Genomic DNA, 19,084 nt, shown 5'->3' with positions numbered 1-19,084 from the left:
AATTAAGGCCAAAGTGTGTAGAGCCTACAAAGTCAGCTTACAAATACAAGTAGCATCTGAATAGTCAATGGATGTATCATCTTAGAAGGTTTTTTTTTTAATTAAAAAAAATATATTGTGCTAACCGTATCATCAAATGACACACTGGAAAACCAGAGGTGGCTTTTCACCAAAGGACTCACCCAGATCATTTCCTCCAGCATTCATTGCTCAATGACTGCTTTCATCAGCAAACGCCTTTTAAAATGGTGAACACAATGGGCTAAGGAGGAAGCAGCCAACTGTACCTTCCTTTGAGGCAGGATACGACAGAACACAAGAGCCCTCTGAAGAGATGGACACATTAGCCACATGCCTTTATCATCTTCCCCAATGTTGGAAAGGCAACTTTTGCAGCAGGTCTTTGCAGCAGGCCCAATCACCTTCTAAATCCGGCCCGCAGACAGTCCGGGAATCAGCGTGTTTTTACATGAGTAGAATGTGTCCTTTTCTTTAAAATGCATCTCTGGGTTATTTGTGGGGCTTGCATGGTGTTTTTACATGAGTAGAATGTGTGCTTTTATTTAAAATGCATCTCTGGGTCATTTGTGAGGCACAGGAATTCATTCTTCTTCTTTTTCAAAATACAGTCCGTCCACCCCCCACACACACACACACAAGGTCTGAGGGATAGTGTACCGGCCCCCTGCTGAAAAAGTTTGCTGACCCTGACCTGAAAGATCAGGCTTCTAGGTAGTGCTGGTAGGAGCCAACACAAGCACAGCGGATCCCCCCCGCACTGTCCAAGTTCATTTCCCAGCACTGGGTGACAATGAAGATGGTGACGAGGGTGTTGTAGAGGGGAGGGCAGGGACTACAAGTTGATCCCCATCAAGTGATGGCAATCATATAAGGAGAAGCAAACAACTGAAGAGGGCTCATTTCCAGGAAGAGCACAATCCAGGTGACCAAAATTTAAGCAGAAAGAGAGAAGCTGGGATATATAACGGGCCCTATAGAGTGCTCATAGGCATAGCAGTTAACAAGATTGGGTGTAAGGAACCAATTACCACTGGTGTTATTTGGCCAACACAGGGGTCTGTTCCATTTCCAGTTTTTTTAAAAAGTCCACATAAGCACTGGTGTGTTGCTGCTTGACACATATAATTACTGTAGTGGGTAAGTGCCAAAGATTTTTAAAGATATGCATATTGCCCTAGAAAGAGCAGCAACAGGAACAGGGCTTTCAGCAGCTGAATTATGTGTATAGATGCAGCTATGGAAACAACTTCGTAAACACAGTTTCTACATAGTTTAGAAAACCCCACAAAAACAGGCCTTTAAAACCTGAAACCAGAACTAAGCTCGTAGAGTGGGGTGGCCTAGCGTACTACACCGAAAGGATGGCTTTCATTTTAAATGCAATTTCACATCTATTGTACTCCTGCTTGTTGACAGAATTATTACTAAATAAGTTACCCGCCTAAAAACAATTAAGCATTGGCGCGAACCTAAGTTATGGAAAAAGACTAACAAGGAATCCAACTTAAAAACTGAGTTGCAAATAACCGTATGGTCACAATCAGTCACTTGTGAACCTACAGTATGGTCATTTTCTGCCCTGTGGGTGATACTGTTAAGTGTAAGAAACACAACTTTCATTAATGGAATTAACCTGCTGCACTTTGTCAGATCTTAAAGTAACAGGCTATTTAGGTAATCTGTTTTGCATGCAGCATGGGATACAAATATCACACTTATACATACCGTACAGTTAGGCATAGCATGGGATACAAATATCACACTTATACATACCATACAGTTAGGCAAATAAGTAGTGGCCTCTTGGAAGAAGCAATACTAAAAGATACAAATGTTGCAAGGTTGATAATAAGGAGAGGAAACTAGCTCTTTGACTAAAGAGATGAAAGTCAGAAGCAGGCAAATCCTGCTAAAACAGAAGTGCGTGAATGCGATGTTAAACAGTCTCTAGAGAATGAGCAAGAGTTTTCAGTGAAGCATGCCCTCTCTTATTAACTGTGTTTACTTTGTGATTTGCCTAAACTCCAAGTGAAATAAATTTTAACCTGCAGATTTTCAGTTTTATCTAGGAAAAAAAATCAGAATACCTGGCCTGAAGTGCAGACGGCAGACTGACATGCCACTCAAATAAAAGGCTTAAAAGCTACATAAATGAATTAATGCTACTGAATGAAATGGACCGTGTAAGCTAGAAAACATTAAGATTTTCAAATATACTAAAAACATAAGTCAAGAGGCAGCATTTATGTATTCCCAAATGGTCTCTATTTATAAAGAGACCATCTTGGCTGTAAGTCCTGAAAGACTTGTTCCTGCCTTGCAGGCCATTTTCCACCTGGCTGATTTACGATGCAGCCTTTCATGTCCCCTTCAAAAAGCAGTTTTTCCTGCTCTCACTCCAATTCTACCGTGTTTCTCCTAAAATAAGACACGTCTTATATTTATTTTTCTTTTTAAAAAATACATTGCGGCTTATTTTCGGGGGATGTCTTATTGTTACGTATGGTACGGGGCTTTCTTGCACCGCCCGCTGAGCCTGCTGCTGGGTCCCAGGGCTTCATGCGGCACGACTGTGGCTGCTGCCGGCTCCTGCCGGGTCCTGCAGCATCGCGCGCCGCCCGCTGCTGGGTCCTGGGGCTTCACGCAGCGCGGCGCGGCTGAGGCTGCTGCCGGCTGCTGCCGGCTCCTGTGGCTTCGCGCGCCGCCCGTTGAGCCCGCTGCCTGGTCCTGGGGCTTCGTGCGGCGCGGCTGAAGCGGCTGCTGCTGCTGGCTCCTGCGGCTTCGCGCGCCGCCCGCTGCCAGGTCCCTGGGCTTCACGCGGTGCGGCGTGGCGTGGCTGGGGCTGCTGCCGGCTCCTGCCGGGTGCTGCGGCTTCGTGCGCCGCCCGCTGAGCCCGCTGCCGGGTCCCTGGGGTTCACGCGGTGCGGCTGGGACTGCTGCCGGCTCCTGCCGAGTCCTGCGGCTTCGCGCACCGCGCCGCACCGCGTGAAGCCCAGGGACCCAACAGCGGGCGGCGCGCGAAGCCGCAGGACCCGGCAGGAGCCGGCAGCAGCCCCAGCCGCGCCGCGCCGCACCGCATGAAGCCCAGGGACCCGGCAGCGGGCGGCGCGCGAAGCCGCAGGACCCGGCAGGAGCCATCAGCCTCAGCCGTGCCGTGCGAAGCCCCAGGACCCGCTGCTGGGTCCCTGGGGTTCACGCAGTGCAGCGCGGCGCGGCTGGGGCTGCTGCCGGCTGCTGCCGGCTCCTGCCGGGTCCTGCGACTTCGCGCGCCGCCCGCTGCCGGGTCCTGGGGCCCGTTCTGCCGGAGCTCCGCGCGTCACTGTGCTGGGGCTCGGCGCAGCGCGCGCTGCTGCGTTTGCCGGCTCGCTCTGGGTCGTCCCGCTGGCTCCCCCAACACATCTTATTTTGGGGGGATGTCTTACATTTTTTGGCCTTCAAAAGATCGTGCCATGGCTTATTTTAGAGGCACGTCTTATTTTAGGAGAAACACGGTATATAGGTTTACTTGCAATGCAAACTTTGCTCTGCTCAAGGGGACACGACCCCAGGAATACTTACACAGATATAGCAGTGATAAATGTTCAGAGCAAGAAGCAGGAAGCACATCTCCCAAGACAACCCCTGATATATAAATCAGCCTTTAGTTTCAAAGGCAGCAGTTCTAATACATACGTACATGAAGCTACCTTGTACCAATGGTCCATTGGCCCCAGAATGGTGTTTTATGGCAGGCACAGCTTCTCCCAGGTGTGTGTGAGAGATCTTTCCTACCACTTCCCTATACTGAACTTTAGAAGCACAAATAAAGGCTGGCTTGCAATGCACACACAAATAAAATAAAATCCTATCGTATTTTCTTTGAAATCTGCCAAATCAGCAACAGTAGAATGGGTCAATGTGACTGCAACCTTTGGCACTGTCATAGGGAAGAGCACTGGAACATCTACCAAAGGGGGACGAAACTGATCAGTTATGAGTGTCAATCAATTCATAAGCACTAATCTCTCCCCTCCACACACAATTTTTGTTTACCAGCACTATTTTCTGTGGGAAGTAATTTATTTGGCCCTTCTAAAATGTCACTAATGTATTTTTAATTTTAAAAATATTTTAAGTGGAGGGGATCCCAACCTTGTTTTAAAATAGTTTTCCAGCAACTAACCAACAAAATTAGAATACTGTGAGTATCTTTCATAAAAGGATACTGTGGATTAGTCTATCGGCCTTGTGTACCCTACCACTAAACAGGCCAAATACATAATTCTCTGAATAATTACTGCAGCTCAGAATTGTAGTTACTTTGGGATTCTTCCCCCCGCCCCACCATGCAGAACAAAGATCAATAGTGCAGGGCCATACCTTGGTCATTGCAAAGTTAAATAAACTTTAAATTCTTTCCTTGTAGGGTTGAGAGAACTTTTTGAGCATAAATCAAATAAAAACCAGCAATTCATTTCACTCAGAGGGGCCAACTTGAATAAAGGGAGGGGGGCAGGTAAGCCCTGCCCTACATAATGACATGGGGCATGCACACCCTAGGAGTGGCAATGCGCATCAACTGGGAGGGCAGACCCCTCAAATATTTGACAGGGGGCCTAAAGGCACCTCGGCCTCTAGGAGTTGGCTCCTAGGATTGCACTCTACTTAAAAAGAAAGAAAAGCTGGAGACCAACAAATGGTCATGTATGAACTGACCCACACACAGAGAGAAAACTGCAAACCAATACTCTTAATTGTCTCCTTCTATGGTTAGATTTATCAGAAATCTGGATGTGGTCTGCTCTGCATTGTGTGTGGGGGGAGGGGGGGTAAGCCTTCAAATGCAGCACCAAATTTGCAGGCAGAAACAGTCAGCGTGCTATTTCTGAAATTGGTCTAAAATAAAGATGGAGAATCTATGGCCCTCCAGATATTAGACTCCAACTCTCATCAGCCCAATCATGGCTAATGGGATGATGGGGGCTGTTTTATCACAAAAACTGGGTTCCCCACCCCACAACATGTCTACGCAATCTTTTAAAAAACAACAACACACAACCCTAAATTATATTAACACCAGTCATAGACAAAGTTATGCATTTATTGGGGGGGGGGAGATGCCACTTACCTTTCCCATTCTGCCATGCTGTGTACCAAGACAAACTGAGGAAAGATGTGATGAAAATTAATGCAGTGGCCACAGTCCCATTTCGGAGCCTCATCTCATTTCAACATGGTTTGTATTTGGCCAACAGTCAGGATTTGAGTTTCGTCTGTTGGCTTGATGCCCACTTATTCCAGTGCTAGCACGGCACAGCCAGAAGCAAAAGGAGAATGTGGCATTGTCGTTTCCAAATCATTGTGCAACCTGCAGACGTGTATCGCTGGAGAATGACGAACTCTCAGAAGCTTTTGAAGAGTTTGCCCTTCATTCTTTGTTCTTCTACTCCCTAAGCATAAAGGGGGGACTCAGTTTCAGTCTAAAAATGAACAGAAGTCCGTAGCAAATCGAAGCACAACACACAACAGAGAAGAGACTGAAGGAACTGCAAACGACACAGGCTCAAACCTCTCATCTGCCATTATCTTAGTAAGAGGCCTTGGGCAAGCAACATCTTCTCAGCCTCAACACCTACCCCTTTACTCTCTTGTAGATTTACATTAGCTCCAATTTACAAGGCTGTTTTTTATGCAGTGCTATTTTTTTTTAGTTCTCTTAGAATGTCAATGGCACCCACCTGAGAGGTGCCAGAACCCACCTGAGAGGTACTGGAACTGAGTTCCACCAAGTTCCACCTGGGGGAAAAACCCCGGCTTTATGGATTATTGGCAACCTACATTAATTGTTTGAACATTCATGTAGTGTAATCCTATACATGGGGGTGGGTACTTGTGATCCTCCAGATATCATTGGACAGCTCAGACTCCTATAAGATCCAGCCAACTTGCTGACACATTTACATGCCAGCATGTTAACACATTTCTCTCATCTCATGCCCACTTTCTCTCACAGCCACCCTTCTCCTTTCAACGGTTGCTTTTCAGCCAAATCACTCTGCCACTCACTTAAACAAAACCACTTTTTTCTAGTCAATCACTATTGCGTTCATTCCATCAACAGGTGCTTTCGTCCTAGTAGGTGTGTTTAAGTTTGCAGCCTAAGGTGTTCGAAACAAATTATACACTTGAAGTGGTAACTATAGCACATGAAAAGCTGCAATAAAGTTAAAACATTTGAAACGTAAGAAGTTGTTACTATTTCACAAATGCTTCTGAGATTCATGGTTACAAGTAGCTGACATTTGTTTTGATCAAGCAAGGGAAGCCTGCAGGATCAGTTCCCAAATGCACCAAGGAAAGGTTATGTTCTGCATCATGTGCTTGTACCTAGGAAATCTAGGCAGGATTCAATCTTCATTCATACCCTTGAACAGCTTTTCAATAGAGTTTTAATGAAAATAGCTTGTCTAAAAAGCAGAGAGAGAATGACATACAGGTTCACGTTACCCCAACCAGTAGGTCAGTGCCGTCAACTTTAACGGCACGGCAATCATCGTTTAAAGCAGTACACAAGAATCTGGTCACAGGCCTAAGGTAGTTATGGCCCACTGTAATTGGGAGAACTATGCTGCTTCCTAAATTAATTGTCACCAAATTAATTGCGAAACCTAATCATAACCCCACCCCACACACACACACTCCGAAAAAAAGTGATGGGCAAAGTTAAAGTTGGTGGCAGCATGGATTAGCAAATCAAACACCCATTTCTGTGCACATGCCCAAGCCCACACATATGTAGCATAAAGCTAACCAGCACTTACAATGGAAAGGAGAGAGATGGGGAAACAAGATGCAGCACAGCTAACTGTGGCACCTCAGTGCAGTAACAGCAGCAGAGGCATATACTGTAGTTAAATTAAAAGCATTTACAATTTAGTACAGTACAAGGAATATTAACATATTGGTTCTATTTTAGATGGAAAAACTAGGGCAGAAGTTATCTGGAATTAATTGACCCTGGACATTATATATATATATATATATATATATATATATATATATATATATATGCACTTACAACTTTTTGCACACTATTCCCACTCCCAAAGAGCCTTGCACACCCAGGGTGCTTATACTGTACTGTACCCGCTCCCATTTCTTTCTTTCTTTCTTTCTTTCTTTCTTTCTTTCTTTCTTTCTTTCTTTCTTTCTTTCTTTCTCTCTCTCTCTCTCTCTCTCTCTCTCTCTCTCTCCCCCTGTGTGTCACATACAAATCTGTCTTCTGCTCACCTAAACTTTGTACTCCTACTTTCTTCCTCTCTTGTATACATAACACGCCAATTTCGGTCTATTCATACCTCCCGTGCTTCATACGCATATACAACCCTCCCTCTTTCTAACACACATGCTTCTGTGGGGATTAGATACACTGTCAGGTGATTTCTCCAGCCCTCCGAATCCCACCCCCCACTTCGTTCCAACAACAAACGTGTGTCACATTATAGCGTGTAACAAGATGAATGTATTTCCCCACCCCACCCTCACAGGGAAAACGGTACCCCCGTAGCAAAGTCAGGTCCAAAGCATGCTTAGCCTGCCAATGCTCATCTCTCCCCACCACCGCCGCCGCGCCCCCACCCTTCTGATGTAGGCGGAGAGCGAGTTTGCCCGCGTACACGCATTCACACGCACGCACAGACGCAGTGTCCAGCGGACCCTCTCTCCATCCGCCTCCCTGCCCTTCTCCTTCTCCTCTCTTGCGTTCCTCCTTCTTTCTCTCTCAGTCCCTACGCCTGCGTGTACAACCACAGAGCTCGCTCGCTGTCGCATTGCACAGTCCACTTACTCCAAAACAGTCCCCTCCCCGCCCGCCGACCGACTTTGGCAGGACGAACTTGGGGAGGCGGCTGCACCAAAGAGTGGCTGGCCGGCCTGCATCTCCCTCGCCACACAGAAAAGGTGGGTTTTTTTATTAATTTAATTTAATTTTTTTGGTCTGCCCACCTCACAGACACCGCCACCGCCGTCTTGCAGGACGACGCACCAGTAGCAATAATACCAAACCCACTGCAAGCCGAAAGCTCCAAACTCGCGTCAATCCATCCCACCAGGGCCGCCGAAGACCGCAGGAACCCCCGTTCGCCCTCCGGGAATGGGCAGACCGGAGCCCCGAGTGGACGCGGGCTTTGGCGTGCGCTGCCTTCCCGCGCCGGCTCTCACCTTTGTGCAGGAGCAAAGGGCGGCTCCTGCGGGACCGAGAGAAAGAAAAGCCGATGGTTCCACACACTCTCAGGCGTGCGCGCGCGTGTTATTTGCGCGCGTGCCTACCCGCGCAAGAGTCCCCTTGCAGTTACAGCTGCCTTGCCCTCGCCTGCTGCACACACACAAAAAAGGACTTCACCTCCTCGGTCCTCTCCCACCGCAGCAGAGGAAACGCTTCTCCCAAGCTGCAACTGAGGAGGACTCAAAGGAGCAGAAGCCCACACCGGCTAGGCTTCTGAGCGCCCGCCTCCTTTCACCTCACCCGAACCCCCATTGGCCAACCCAAAACGCGCAAGAAGCCAATGGTCGTCCTTTACTGGATGGTACGTTCCAGCGGATGGTGTAGTCAGATGTCAGTCTCGGACTAGGGGGGTATTTATAAAGAAATCTCGCGAGTTTTCTTTCACCTCCTATTGATAGCTGAAGAGCGGGAGGAGGATAGCTGTGGGTTTGTGCTGTGTAGTTTCCAGTTCCTTGCACCTTGAAAAATTCGAGCAAACTCATTAGAAGGTCAGTTCTTGCAAATGTCGCACTATGTTCAATAGGGACTTACTGCCCGGTTAAGTGCCCAGAGGACTGTAGCTGTTTTCTGCGGCTGGAAATGGCTTGCCAGGCAGTATTGCTGAGAGAAGCAGCAAACTGAAATCTACTGCAAGTTTTCAACACTTTCCAGATCAAGATGCCAGCCCATAATTCTTCTTTTTACATTTAACATTTTAATCATTTAATTTGAATTTATTTTTACCATATAAAGTATGTTAAGTACCGTAAATAGAACCTGTTATATACCCATTGTCACTGCTGATGTGGCAGTAGATTAGTGCAGTTTTTCATGTGTGAGGTGACATTTTTCTGTAGCCACACTTACTTCCCTTTGTTCCTCACCTGGACTTGCCTGCCAGATCAAATGAAATGAGATTTCTATCTCTCAGGGGCTCAGGACATGTGGGGTATTACCTTGAAAAATTGCAGTGCATACAACAGGACTTTTAAAAACCAACAACGTCTTGCAGAAGAGACCTTTATCAGAATGTTTGATGCAGCTAAAGATTAGATCTCTGTGCTAACTTTTAAAAAATGACTTGAGGGATACTGATACGTTGTTTTTAAAAAATAATCTAGTTTTGACAATAAGAAATAGCAGCGATGGATCATGGATACTACAAAGAAGCTAATGATACAGAACCTTTCCCAGCTTCCTTTCTTGCAACTCTTGTTTTAAACTGCCTCTTTCCCCCACTCAGTGCTATCCCCTGCTTGCTCTACTCAAATATCTGCCATTGTTTAAAACTGCCACTTGTTCTTCCATCACTGCTTTACTCAAACTTCCGCCATTGTTTTAAAATCCGCTTTCCGCTTTTCAGTGTGTCTCCCTTCTTGCTGTACTCAAACTTCTCCCTCTTTCATTCCTCAGCTGTCTCATATGAGAGAGATAAAGAATGCAGTGCCCCCCCCAGATATTTCATAGTAATATTCAAACCTCTGCCCTTGTTAAAAACTACAAATTTCCTGTTTTCACATCTCTGCTTTACTCAAATGTCTGCTGTTGTTTTAAACCAACAATTTTCCCCTCTCGGTATCCCTCCCTTCTCTCTCTCTTAACAAAATAAAAAAATTCCTTCCAGTAGCACCTTAGAGACCAACTAAGTTTGTCATTGGTATGAGCTTTCATGTGCATGCACATTTCTTCAGATACTGTACACTGAAACAGAAGTCACCAGACCCTTATATATAGTGAGAGGATGGGGAGGGGTATTACTCAGAAGGGTGATGGGAATGGGTGATTGGCTGATAGGTGTGGTAAACCTGTTAATGACTGTTAACGACAGCAATTGGTCTTACAGGAAAAAGCAAGGGGTGAGATGGCTACAAATAGCTTTATCATGTATAAAGAGATAATAATCCAATGTCTCTATTAAAACCACGTCTCTCCATGGTTTTAAGTTTGGTAATAAGTTGCAATTCAGCTCTTTCCAGTCTATTTCTGAAATTCTTTTGTAATAAGACAGCTACTTTGAGATCTTGTATAGAATGTCCTGGGATATTGAAGTGTTCTCCTACTGATTTCTCTGTGATTCCTGATGTCAGATTTATGTCCATTTATCCTTTGGTGTAGGGTTTGGCCTGTTTGTCCAATATAGCGAGCTGAAGGGCACTGTTGGCATTTGATGGCATACACAATGTTAGAAGATGACCAATTAAATAGTCCTGAGATGGTATGTTTGATGATGTTGGGGTCAGTAATGGTGTTGTCTGGGTGTATGTGGCAGCAAAGTTGGCATCTGGGTTTATTGCAGGCTCTGGTACCAGTGTCCATGTTAAGTCTGGTGGTTGTATTATTGTGGGTGAGAAGTTGTTTAAGATTGGGTGGCTGTCTGTAGGCAATTAAAGGTCTTTTTCCCATAGCTTGAGAAAGAGAACTGTCATTGTCTAGGATAGGTTGTAGATCTCTGATGATGTGCTGTACTGTTTTAACTTGGGAGCTGTATGTGATTACTAGTGGTGTTCTGTTATTTTCTTTTTGGGGGTTTGTCTTGCAGCAAGTTCTCTCTGGGTATCAGTCTGTTGATCTGTCGTTTAATTTCATCGGGCGGATATTTTAGTTCTAAAAAGGTTTGCTGTAGATCTCTTAGGTGAGAGTCTCTGTCTGTAGAGTTGGAACAGATGCAGATGTAACGTAGGGCCTGGCTATATACAATGGGTTGTTTGGTATGTTTGGGATGGTAGCTAGAAGCATGTAGATATGTTTGTCGGTCAGTTGGTTTACGGTATAAGGTGGTGTCTATACACCCATCCTGTATTTTTATAGTAGTGTCCAAAAAATGTATTTCTTGCATAGATTGGTTCATTGTTAGGTTGATGGTGGGGTGAAAGTCATTGAATATCTGGTGGAAGGTGTCCAGGGTTTGTTGACCATGTGTCCAGATAATAAAAATATTGTCAATGTATCACAGGTACAAAATAGGTTTGAGTGGGTAGGAGTTTAGGACACGTTCTAAATCTGCCATGAAGATGTTGGCATACTGTGGGGCCATGCAGGTGCCCATTGCTGTCACTTTTGCTCCTCTACTTCATGCAAATCAAGGATTGTGATGCACCACTGCAAATCCTCCCATGAGGACTGCATGACAACATTCTTACAAATTTCTATATATGCCTATATAATAAAAATGTATTTTCAAAAGAAGGCCAGGGTCAACTGCAGCAGGTCTTCCTGGGCTCCAGCATTTACCCCACTATGCCAGCTGCTGAGGCCAAAACCTCTACATTTTTAATGACACCAAAGCCATTAAAGAACCTATGATCAGAAAGCAGTGGACAAAGAGCAAATACAGCAATAACAAGGTAAGACAGTCTGTGTTGTGTGTGAGAGAGATGGGCGTACATATAACTCTTTTCACACACAGGAAAGAGGCAGTAAAAAAATGGGTGCAGGTGTGTTTCACACCAGTTCAAGTTACATATTACAGTATTTAGTGAAATGAATCTAAAGATTTTGTGAATATACTCATGTATGTTGTTATTCTTACTATTTCTAACGTAATGTCTTGTTTCTTCCTTTACTCACAAGTATAAAAGGTAAGGGAAACAGTAGAATTACTAAGCACCATATTTTTTGCTCCATAAGACGTACTTTTTCCCTCCTAAAAAGCAAGACGGAATTCTGTGTGTCTTATGGAGCGAATGCATGGTCCCTGGAGCCGAATTGCCCAGGGGCGAAAAGCAAATTGTGCTTTTTTTTTTTTAAAAAAAGAAAGAGCTAAAGGCTAACAAGAGGGGAAAAGAACCTGCTCAGCAGAGATCTGGAGGGAGATAAGAGAAGCTAGCTCCCTTCCCGGCCCCACCCCCTTGCCCAGGCCTCCATTGTTGTGTTTCCCCAGCGACATGTGACTGGCTGATTAGATTATCTGTCTGGAAACTGTAGAAATGGCTCCCTTTCCTTTCCTTTCCTAAAGAAGCTGCAGAACTGTGAGCTGCAGAACTCCATAAAAACAGGACTTTCCCCACTTTGCAAGGTAAGATGCACAACATTGAGCTGATGCTTAAAAAAATGGAGCTTTCCCCCTTTGCAAAAAACTGCACAACTGTGAGCTGATCCCCCAAAATGGGGCTTTTCCCATTTGCAAAAGAAGCTTCACAACTTTGAGCTGATGCTAAAAAAAATGGAGCTTTCCCCCTTTGCAAAAAATCTGCACAACTATGAGCTGATCAAAAAAAAAACAACCCCAGGGTTTTCCCCCTTTCCTCCTCTAAAAATTAGGTGCGTCTTTTGGTCAGATGCGTCTTATGGAGCGAAAACTATGGTAGAGGGTATCGTAGTTTAAGAGTGAAGGAAAAAAATAAGGGAACTTTTCTAAGAATGGGAGTCCACTTTTGAGAAACGAGGAACCATCCTAGAAGAAACAAAGAATTCATTAAAAGGCGCAAGATCTGGCCAATAAGAATTGAGCTGGACATCCTTTATTTGAGAAGCAGCATTCTGGCTTCTGCCACCGACACCACCACTCCATTTTCTCCTACCTGTGACATACATGCTTAGCGTTTTTGTAATCAATATCCAGTTCATGAAATGTAACTCCCACAGAATGTAAGCTGTACTTTTGGTTGCATCCATTCTAATAATAAAGAAAAATTTATAAAGCATAGAGATGAGCTAGTCCGTGCTTTCCTTTGATTTCTGCTCTGGGCTTTGATTACTAGAACAAATCTCAGTGGTTTCAACTATGCCATGCCTTTTGTAAACAATGGTGCTGATTTGCACTTCACCTGTTTTTTTTTTTTGCAGTTAGCGCTGTCTGAAATGTGCACGCCGTCCTCCTTTATCCCCAGCAGACCAGCAAACTGTGTTGTTTTCTAGCACTGAGCCCTTCCCCCTGCTCCCCTGCCTTCACAATAAAAGCACAGTGTTTCCATTTCCAAAAATTGTAAATGCAGTCGCAAGTAGCTCCACATCATTTGAACAGTTTGGCATACATCACCTTAGAATGAATTATCTCAGGCTTTCCCAGATTCCAAAAAAATCCACAAAAGCAAATTAAAGCTGGACAGCGAATTGTCCCGATCTGTGAGCAAGCACAAGCCAGAGCAGCGCAGGGGAGGGGGCTTGTTAAGCTGCTCAGCTGAGGTGTGGAAGGCTCCCCTTGCCTCAGTTGAGCAGCCTCAACAAGCCTCTGTGTCAGGAGTATGGGCAGGAGTCAGGCTCTGGGGCCTGTAGTGCTTTGCAGGACTGGGGCCTGCCTCAGCTTGTGCTGGAGAAGCAAGGAGTGGCCACACAGGTGAAGACCTCAGCTTGTGCTGGAGAGGCAAGGAGTGGTCACTCAGGTGAGGCCACTTGATACCTCACTGCACCTGGTGGCAGGAGCTGGGAGGGATAAAAGCTCAGCATTTCCCTTCAGCTCTTTGCCACAGCAACGCTATCCTTGCCTGGTTGCCTCTGGCCTCTTGCTCCTTGGACCCTCGCCTTGCCGACGTCTTGATCCTCGACCCTTGGACCTTTGCCTTGCTGATGCCTTGCTCCTTGACTCCCAGACCTTCGCCTCTGCCTTGTTCCTTGACCCTGTGACTGCCTGCTACTGGACCCTCAGCCCTGCACCTGTTCCTGCTTCTACACCTCCATCTTGCCTCTGGTCCTGACGTCCCCAGCCAGGGCTTCAACTGCCCGCCGATTGGACCGTGACACTCTGGCTGGCAAGGAGACTGCCTCCCATTTCCCCTGAGCCCAAAGAGATCCTCTTTGGGCTCTGGGATGGGTTTTATGGAGGAAGTGCATTCCAGCACCTTTTTTGGGGTGGGAGAAACACTGTATATGCTGATATATTTCATGTTTGCCACAGGAGGTACTGGCAGGGACCCTGATACATGTGGGCACCAGCTTGACTACTCCTGTCTTTAAGGCCTTGCAGTGACGTTACGTCAGGGGCATTATGGGAAACAAATATGGCAGCAAGACCCAGGCACTCAACATTGCACAGGGCAAAGGACTAGGGTGGTTTTGTTGTTGTTGTTAAGAGGGGGCATCAGCAGTGGGCCCTGGCAGTTTCCCAACCGTGCCAGATGCTGTTGCCAGCCCTGATGCTTCTACATTCACCCCACCTGCCAACAATGCAGTTATTTAAAATGTGAAGGGCCAGGGACAGGCAAGATCAAACATTTAAGTGTAACTGGCAGGCAGAGTTACAAAGCAATTAATAAACCACGGCTGAGGTTGGTGAAGTGCCAGAGATGACAAATTTGATAACTACCGAAGCTGCGCTGCCAGCATAATTTATGTCATGATTATGATTCCTCTGTTCCTGCGATTCATAGCCTTGAAAGGAACAAAGCTGCAAATTATATATAAAAAATTTGACACAGACATGCTCCATTATTTTCAGCACTTCAAGGTGTATTCTTATAGCGGCAGGGTAGAAAAGATATGGTAACGTACCATTAAAAAACTCTGCGGCCAGACAGAAGTTTATTCGTAAATTACACATTTTTAAAGAGGCACGTTGTGTTGTTAAGACTTGAGTGGGAGGAGTTTATATTCAATGGCTGCTGTGCTGTTTCCCTGGGGCTGTTCCCTGGAATGAAAGGCCTATTGCAGTTGCCTTTGCATTCAGAACGGTTGACGAAAGTGCTGTAGTTTAAAGTACGCTGTTACCAATATACTGGTGACATTTAAGAACATTTCCTGACATAGCTGCTGGGAGTGAAAATAGCAAGAAGACAGGCCCTATACAGATTTTTAATTTATTTTTATTTTTAAAAAATGGATGCTTCCTGTTGGGGTGTGTGTGATTGATTAATTATATGTTTTGGCAATAAAATACCCCACCTTTCAATCCTATTATTGTCAAGATGGCATAAGAAGGTAATAAAGAGTCTGCTGGATCAAACCAATGGCCCATTTTGTCCAACAACCTGTTCTCTGTGGGAAGCTTGCAAGCAGGACATTCTTTGTGAATGTGTGGTTGTGAATGGTCTGGGCCCTGAACTGGTGTGCAGCTGCCATCTCACCACAGCATTATGACATCTGGAAAAGGGCATCATATGGAAGTGATATACTGTACCATAATCCTCTGCCTCCTTTGTAGTCTGCAGTACAGTTATATCCATGCAAAGAGCTGCTTGAAGAAAAGAAATCTCTAATAAGCTAATGATGTTTGGCAGGTTTTGTGACCTACTGGGAACCTGTTCATTGGTCACTGATAAGGTTCATCCTTGTTCACTCAATCATGCTATTAGCATTTGGTAGCATTCCTTTCAATGTCTTATGTTTCTTGAATTCATCTGACCCATACCAAGAGTTAATGACAGGGCTAGATATGGGGGAAACGATAATACATTGTTCAGCCAGGAAAGTAGGTAAACAGAAGATCTTATCCGTCTTGTCTCTGTCCTGGATGGCGACTTCTCTGAGTAAATATGAGTAGTTGATTATTTCAGCGGTTCTCTATTTGCAGTCTTGGGATTAAATAATAAGTCCCCTAGCTAGAGAATGGATAAAAATACCAAATCCAACCACCACTGGAAGCTATTACTGTGAAAAGTGGCAGAAAATCGCTCTTTTGCTCAATAACATCTCTTTCATTTAGTTTTCTTCCTTTTCTCTCCCTCCCCGTCTGCCTGTACAAAACTCAATTCCGAAAGCCCCACAAATTAATACCCTTGGGAGGAGCAGGACGTGCTCAGAACAAACAAGTTAAAGAAGTTCCCTTTGTCCTTTGACTAAGCAAGTCAAAACTATGCCTAACCTTATCTTCTGCCAGTTAGTTACTTCAGGCCAAGTTAAATTCTATATCTCAGAAAGCTTCAGGGTGTCTAAAAAGAGGTGTGGGGGGAATGTGGAATCACAATAACACATTTTAAACCAGGAATCTCTTTCGGAATCAGCTCGAGGCACTGCTCAACTTCAAAAAGGTCATGTAGCCATCTGCCTCAAGTGTCAAGTGCCCCGTTTCTATGTCCCCCGGCAGAATGTGATCAGTTGCAGAACCTGAATTTAAGGAAACTCATGTTTTCACCTGAAACAGCCTTATACTGGCAAAACAAATAAAAAAACACATGCCCAAGCCAAAGATGCTTCCAGAGCTAAGGAGATGTCATACAGAAATGCACTTAACTCACAAATCCTGCTAATGGAAAAAAAGATTCCATGTGACAGCTCGCCCCCCCCCCTCTCCCAAATACGTGGCAAAAATAAAAATGGTAGTATGGAAATGATTCCATGGAGACATGTTTTTATCATGCTGCTGCAGGGCTAAGCCACACACATTGCATTGGGTCCCACTGTCATTTCTTATTGGCCTCCCCTGTTTTTTTACAGCAACATGGTCCAGTTGTGATCAGAGCAGTGGCACTGGGGGAAAGGAGGGATTAACCCTTTTCCTAATGCCATTTTTAAAAATCTGGGGTAGAAATGATTGCAGGTGTGGCCTGGTGACAGCTCCAGGGATGAGTTTGCGACTTTCTACCACCTTCTGGTATGAATTTGAGCAGGGGAAATAGCAGAAGTGAGGGTACAGCTATTACCTAGAAATACATGATTGCGTATTTGATAGGATATTTTACCTAATTGCTATCTTGCTACTGCTCAAAAATCTATATTTTTGTTTCATTGCATCATTGTCTTTTGACTTATATTTTTAGGAACGTGTACACCACTTAAGGACAAGGGATTTTTAAAAAATCAAAAAACATAAAGTGGGATATAAATCACCTAAATGAAAATGTTATAAATGAAGAAAACGAGCCTATTTCATCAGAGCCAACATCAAACATCTAAGGAAGTAGGGTCGTCTACTATGAATGTTTATGCTTTTATATAGTTGTTTGCCTGTAAAATGCCACAGAACTCTGTTGTTGTTGTAAAAACGTGGACATTAGAGTAAGACTTATGCCACCAACAATGGGAATATCATGGGTGCTCCAAGGACATGCCACTGATTTCACTGCACTGTGTTCTTGCAAATCCAAACATGGCTTCTGAATAAATGGATGGCTTTTTTGAACTGCATACTCCTCCTTTTCATGCTATGTTGATACATAGATAATAAGCATTTGAGCAGTGTCTATTTTAGTTCTCTTTTCAGCACTTTGTACAATACCAAGAAAAGTAGCCCAATGTTTACTGCAGGCATCCCCAAACTCGGCCCTCCAGATGTTTTGGGACTACAGCTCCCATCATCCCTAGCTAACAGGCCCAGTGGTCAGGGATGATGAGAATTGTAGTCCCAAAACAGCTGGCGGGCCTAGTTTGAGGATGCCTGGTTTACTGCATTAAGTGATCTGAGATTCTTCTCAAGTTAATAGCTCATGTGTTTTCTCTCACTTGCATTTGCCTTCATTAAATAATCTCTTAAAGGACACTCATTTTGAAAGGGGCATAATAGCAGTGATGATGAATTTATAGAATGCAGCTGGTTTCTTAATTGATAATGCCTATTGTTTTGATGCTTTTGAATTATGGTGCTGGAGGAGACTCTTGAGAGTCCCATGGATTGCAAGAAGATCAAACCTATCCATTCTTAAGGAAATCAGCCCTGAGTGCTCACTGGAAGGACAGATCGTGAAGCTGAGGCTCCAATACTTTGGCCACCTCATGAGAAGAGAAGACTCCCTGGAAAAGACCCTGATGTTGGGAAAGATGGAGGGCACAAGGAGAAGGGGACGACAGAGGACAAGATGGTTGGACAGTGTTCTTGAAGCTACGAACATGAGTCTGACCAAACTGCAGGAGGCAATGCAAGACAGGGGTGCCTGGCATGCTCTGGTCCATGGGGTCACGAAGAGTCGGACACGACTAAACGATTAAACAACAACAAATTGTTTTTATAGTCAAAGACTATAGTACAGGGATGGTTTCAAGAACCTCGGAGAACATCAATCATTTAGGTTGCTAAATGTGCAGTGCATAATATAAGATTGATAAAGTATCTGCCACAAAACAAAAGAATGTACAAAAAACGGAAAGTCAATTACTCTTGCCTCTAGTAATAAGAGCAGAATGTGGCAAGGAAGACAGAAATTGCAAAGCGAAACGAAGACATCTAGTCTTCTCATTTGCATTGCCCCAATTAAAGTTTCCACAGAACTTATTGAAACACTACTTCTTTGGATCGTTGTTCCTGAAAAGAGGAAATAGTAAGATTTTCCTGGATGACATCCACTTAAGCTGTTTGAGAGCAATTCACAGATAGGTGTTCTGGGCACTGAGCCAATATACACAGAGAAGTGGAAAATCCAAGCAAAATGTAGACATTGAAAGATCCCATAACAAAAGTGGCTGTGTAAGGGACCTCAGCAATCATACCACTTTTAAAAACATATATACTTATATAGTAGAGAGTAACAGAAACCTTGCTTACCTCAAAATATTCAAGGAACATTTATAAATCAGAGAGCAACAAAACGTTCATGTTGTAGAATCTCACAATTTGCCCCTCACTTACGATTTGTATGAAACTCTGGGCGCAAGCATTCAAGCAAAATGTTTTTGTACTGCTAAAGCTGCAATCCTATGCACACATAGTTGGGAGTATCCAAGCACGTGCAATGGAATTACTTCTGAGTAAGACATGCCTAGACTCTTGAAAGGCTGTCTTATTTGGCAAGTCTAAAATTCTTCATAGATGCCATGTTAAGATTTTGCCCAGTGGCTACATTCACTTCAGTTTGATGGGGAATGCTACATTTAAAGTGAAACCTTATCATGTTTACTCAGAAAGAAATCTCACAGTGCTCTATGGGCTGTTTGGTTAATACCCCGAAAGCCTAAAGTTGGTGCACATCCCAACCTTTTTTTGTCCTCTGTCACCCTTGTAAACCAAATATCCTAATT

General features: G+C 44.5%; 1 protein-coding gene across 7 annotated transcripts in view; it reads right to left on the bottom strand.

Moving 5' to 3' along the window:
• The window catches only part of MGAT4A (alpha-1,3-mannosyl-glycoprotein 4-beta-N-acetylglucosaminyltransferase A), a 54,415-nt gene extending 45,912 nt beyond the window's left edge, over positions 1-8,503 (bottom strand). For 2 of the 7 annotated variants that reach the window (XM_088668654.1, XM_035114614.3), the window contains exons 1-2: positions 8,005-8,500; positions 5,129-5,450 (exon numbers count right to left, since the gene is read on the bottom strand). In XM_088668654.1, the coding sequence (XP_088524780.1) occupies positions 5,129-5,222 (94 nt within the window). In that variant the 5' untranslated portion in view covers positions 5,223-5,450; positions 8,005-8,500. Of the gene's footprint in view, positions 1-5,128; positions 5,451-8,004 lie in introns of all 7 variants that reach the window. The other 5 variants (XM_035114618.3, XM_035114613.3, XM_088668655.1 and 2 more) reach the window with 4 other exon arrangements.
• Positions 8,504-19,084: the final 10,581 nt, after the last annotated feature.

Source organism: Zootoca vivipara, chromosome 4, assembly GCF_965207765.1.
Source record: "Zootoca vivipara chromosome 4, rZooViv2.hap1.1, whole genome shotgun sequence".
Classification (NCBI taxonomy): Eukaryota; Metazoa; Chordata; class Lepidosauria; order Squamata; family Lacertidae; genus Zootoca; species Zootoca vivipara.
The sequence above is the reverse complement of the archived record's forward strand: the minus strand, read 5'-3'. Positions and strand labels throughout refer to the sequence as shown.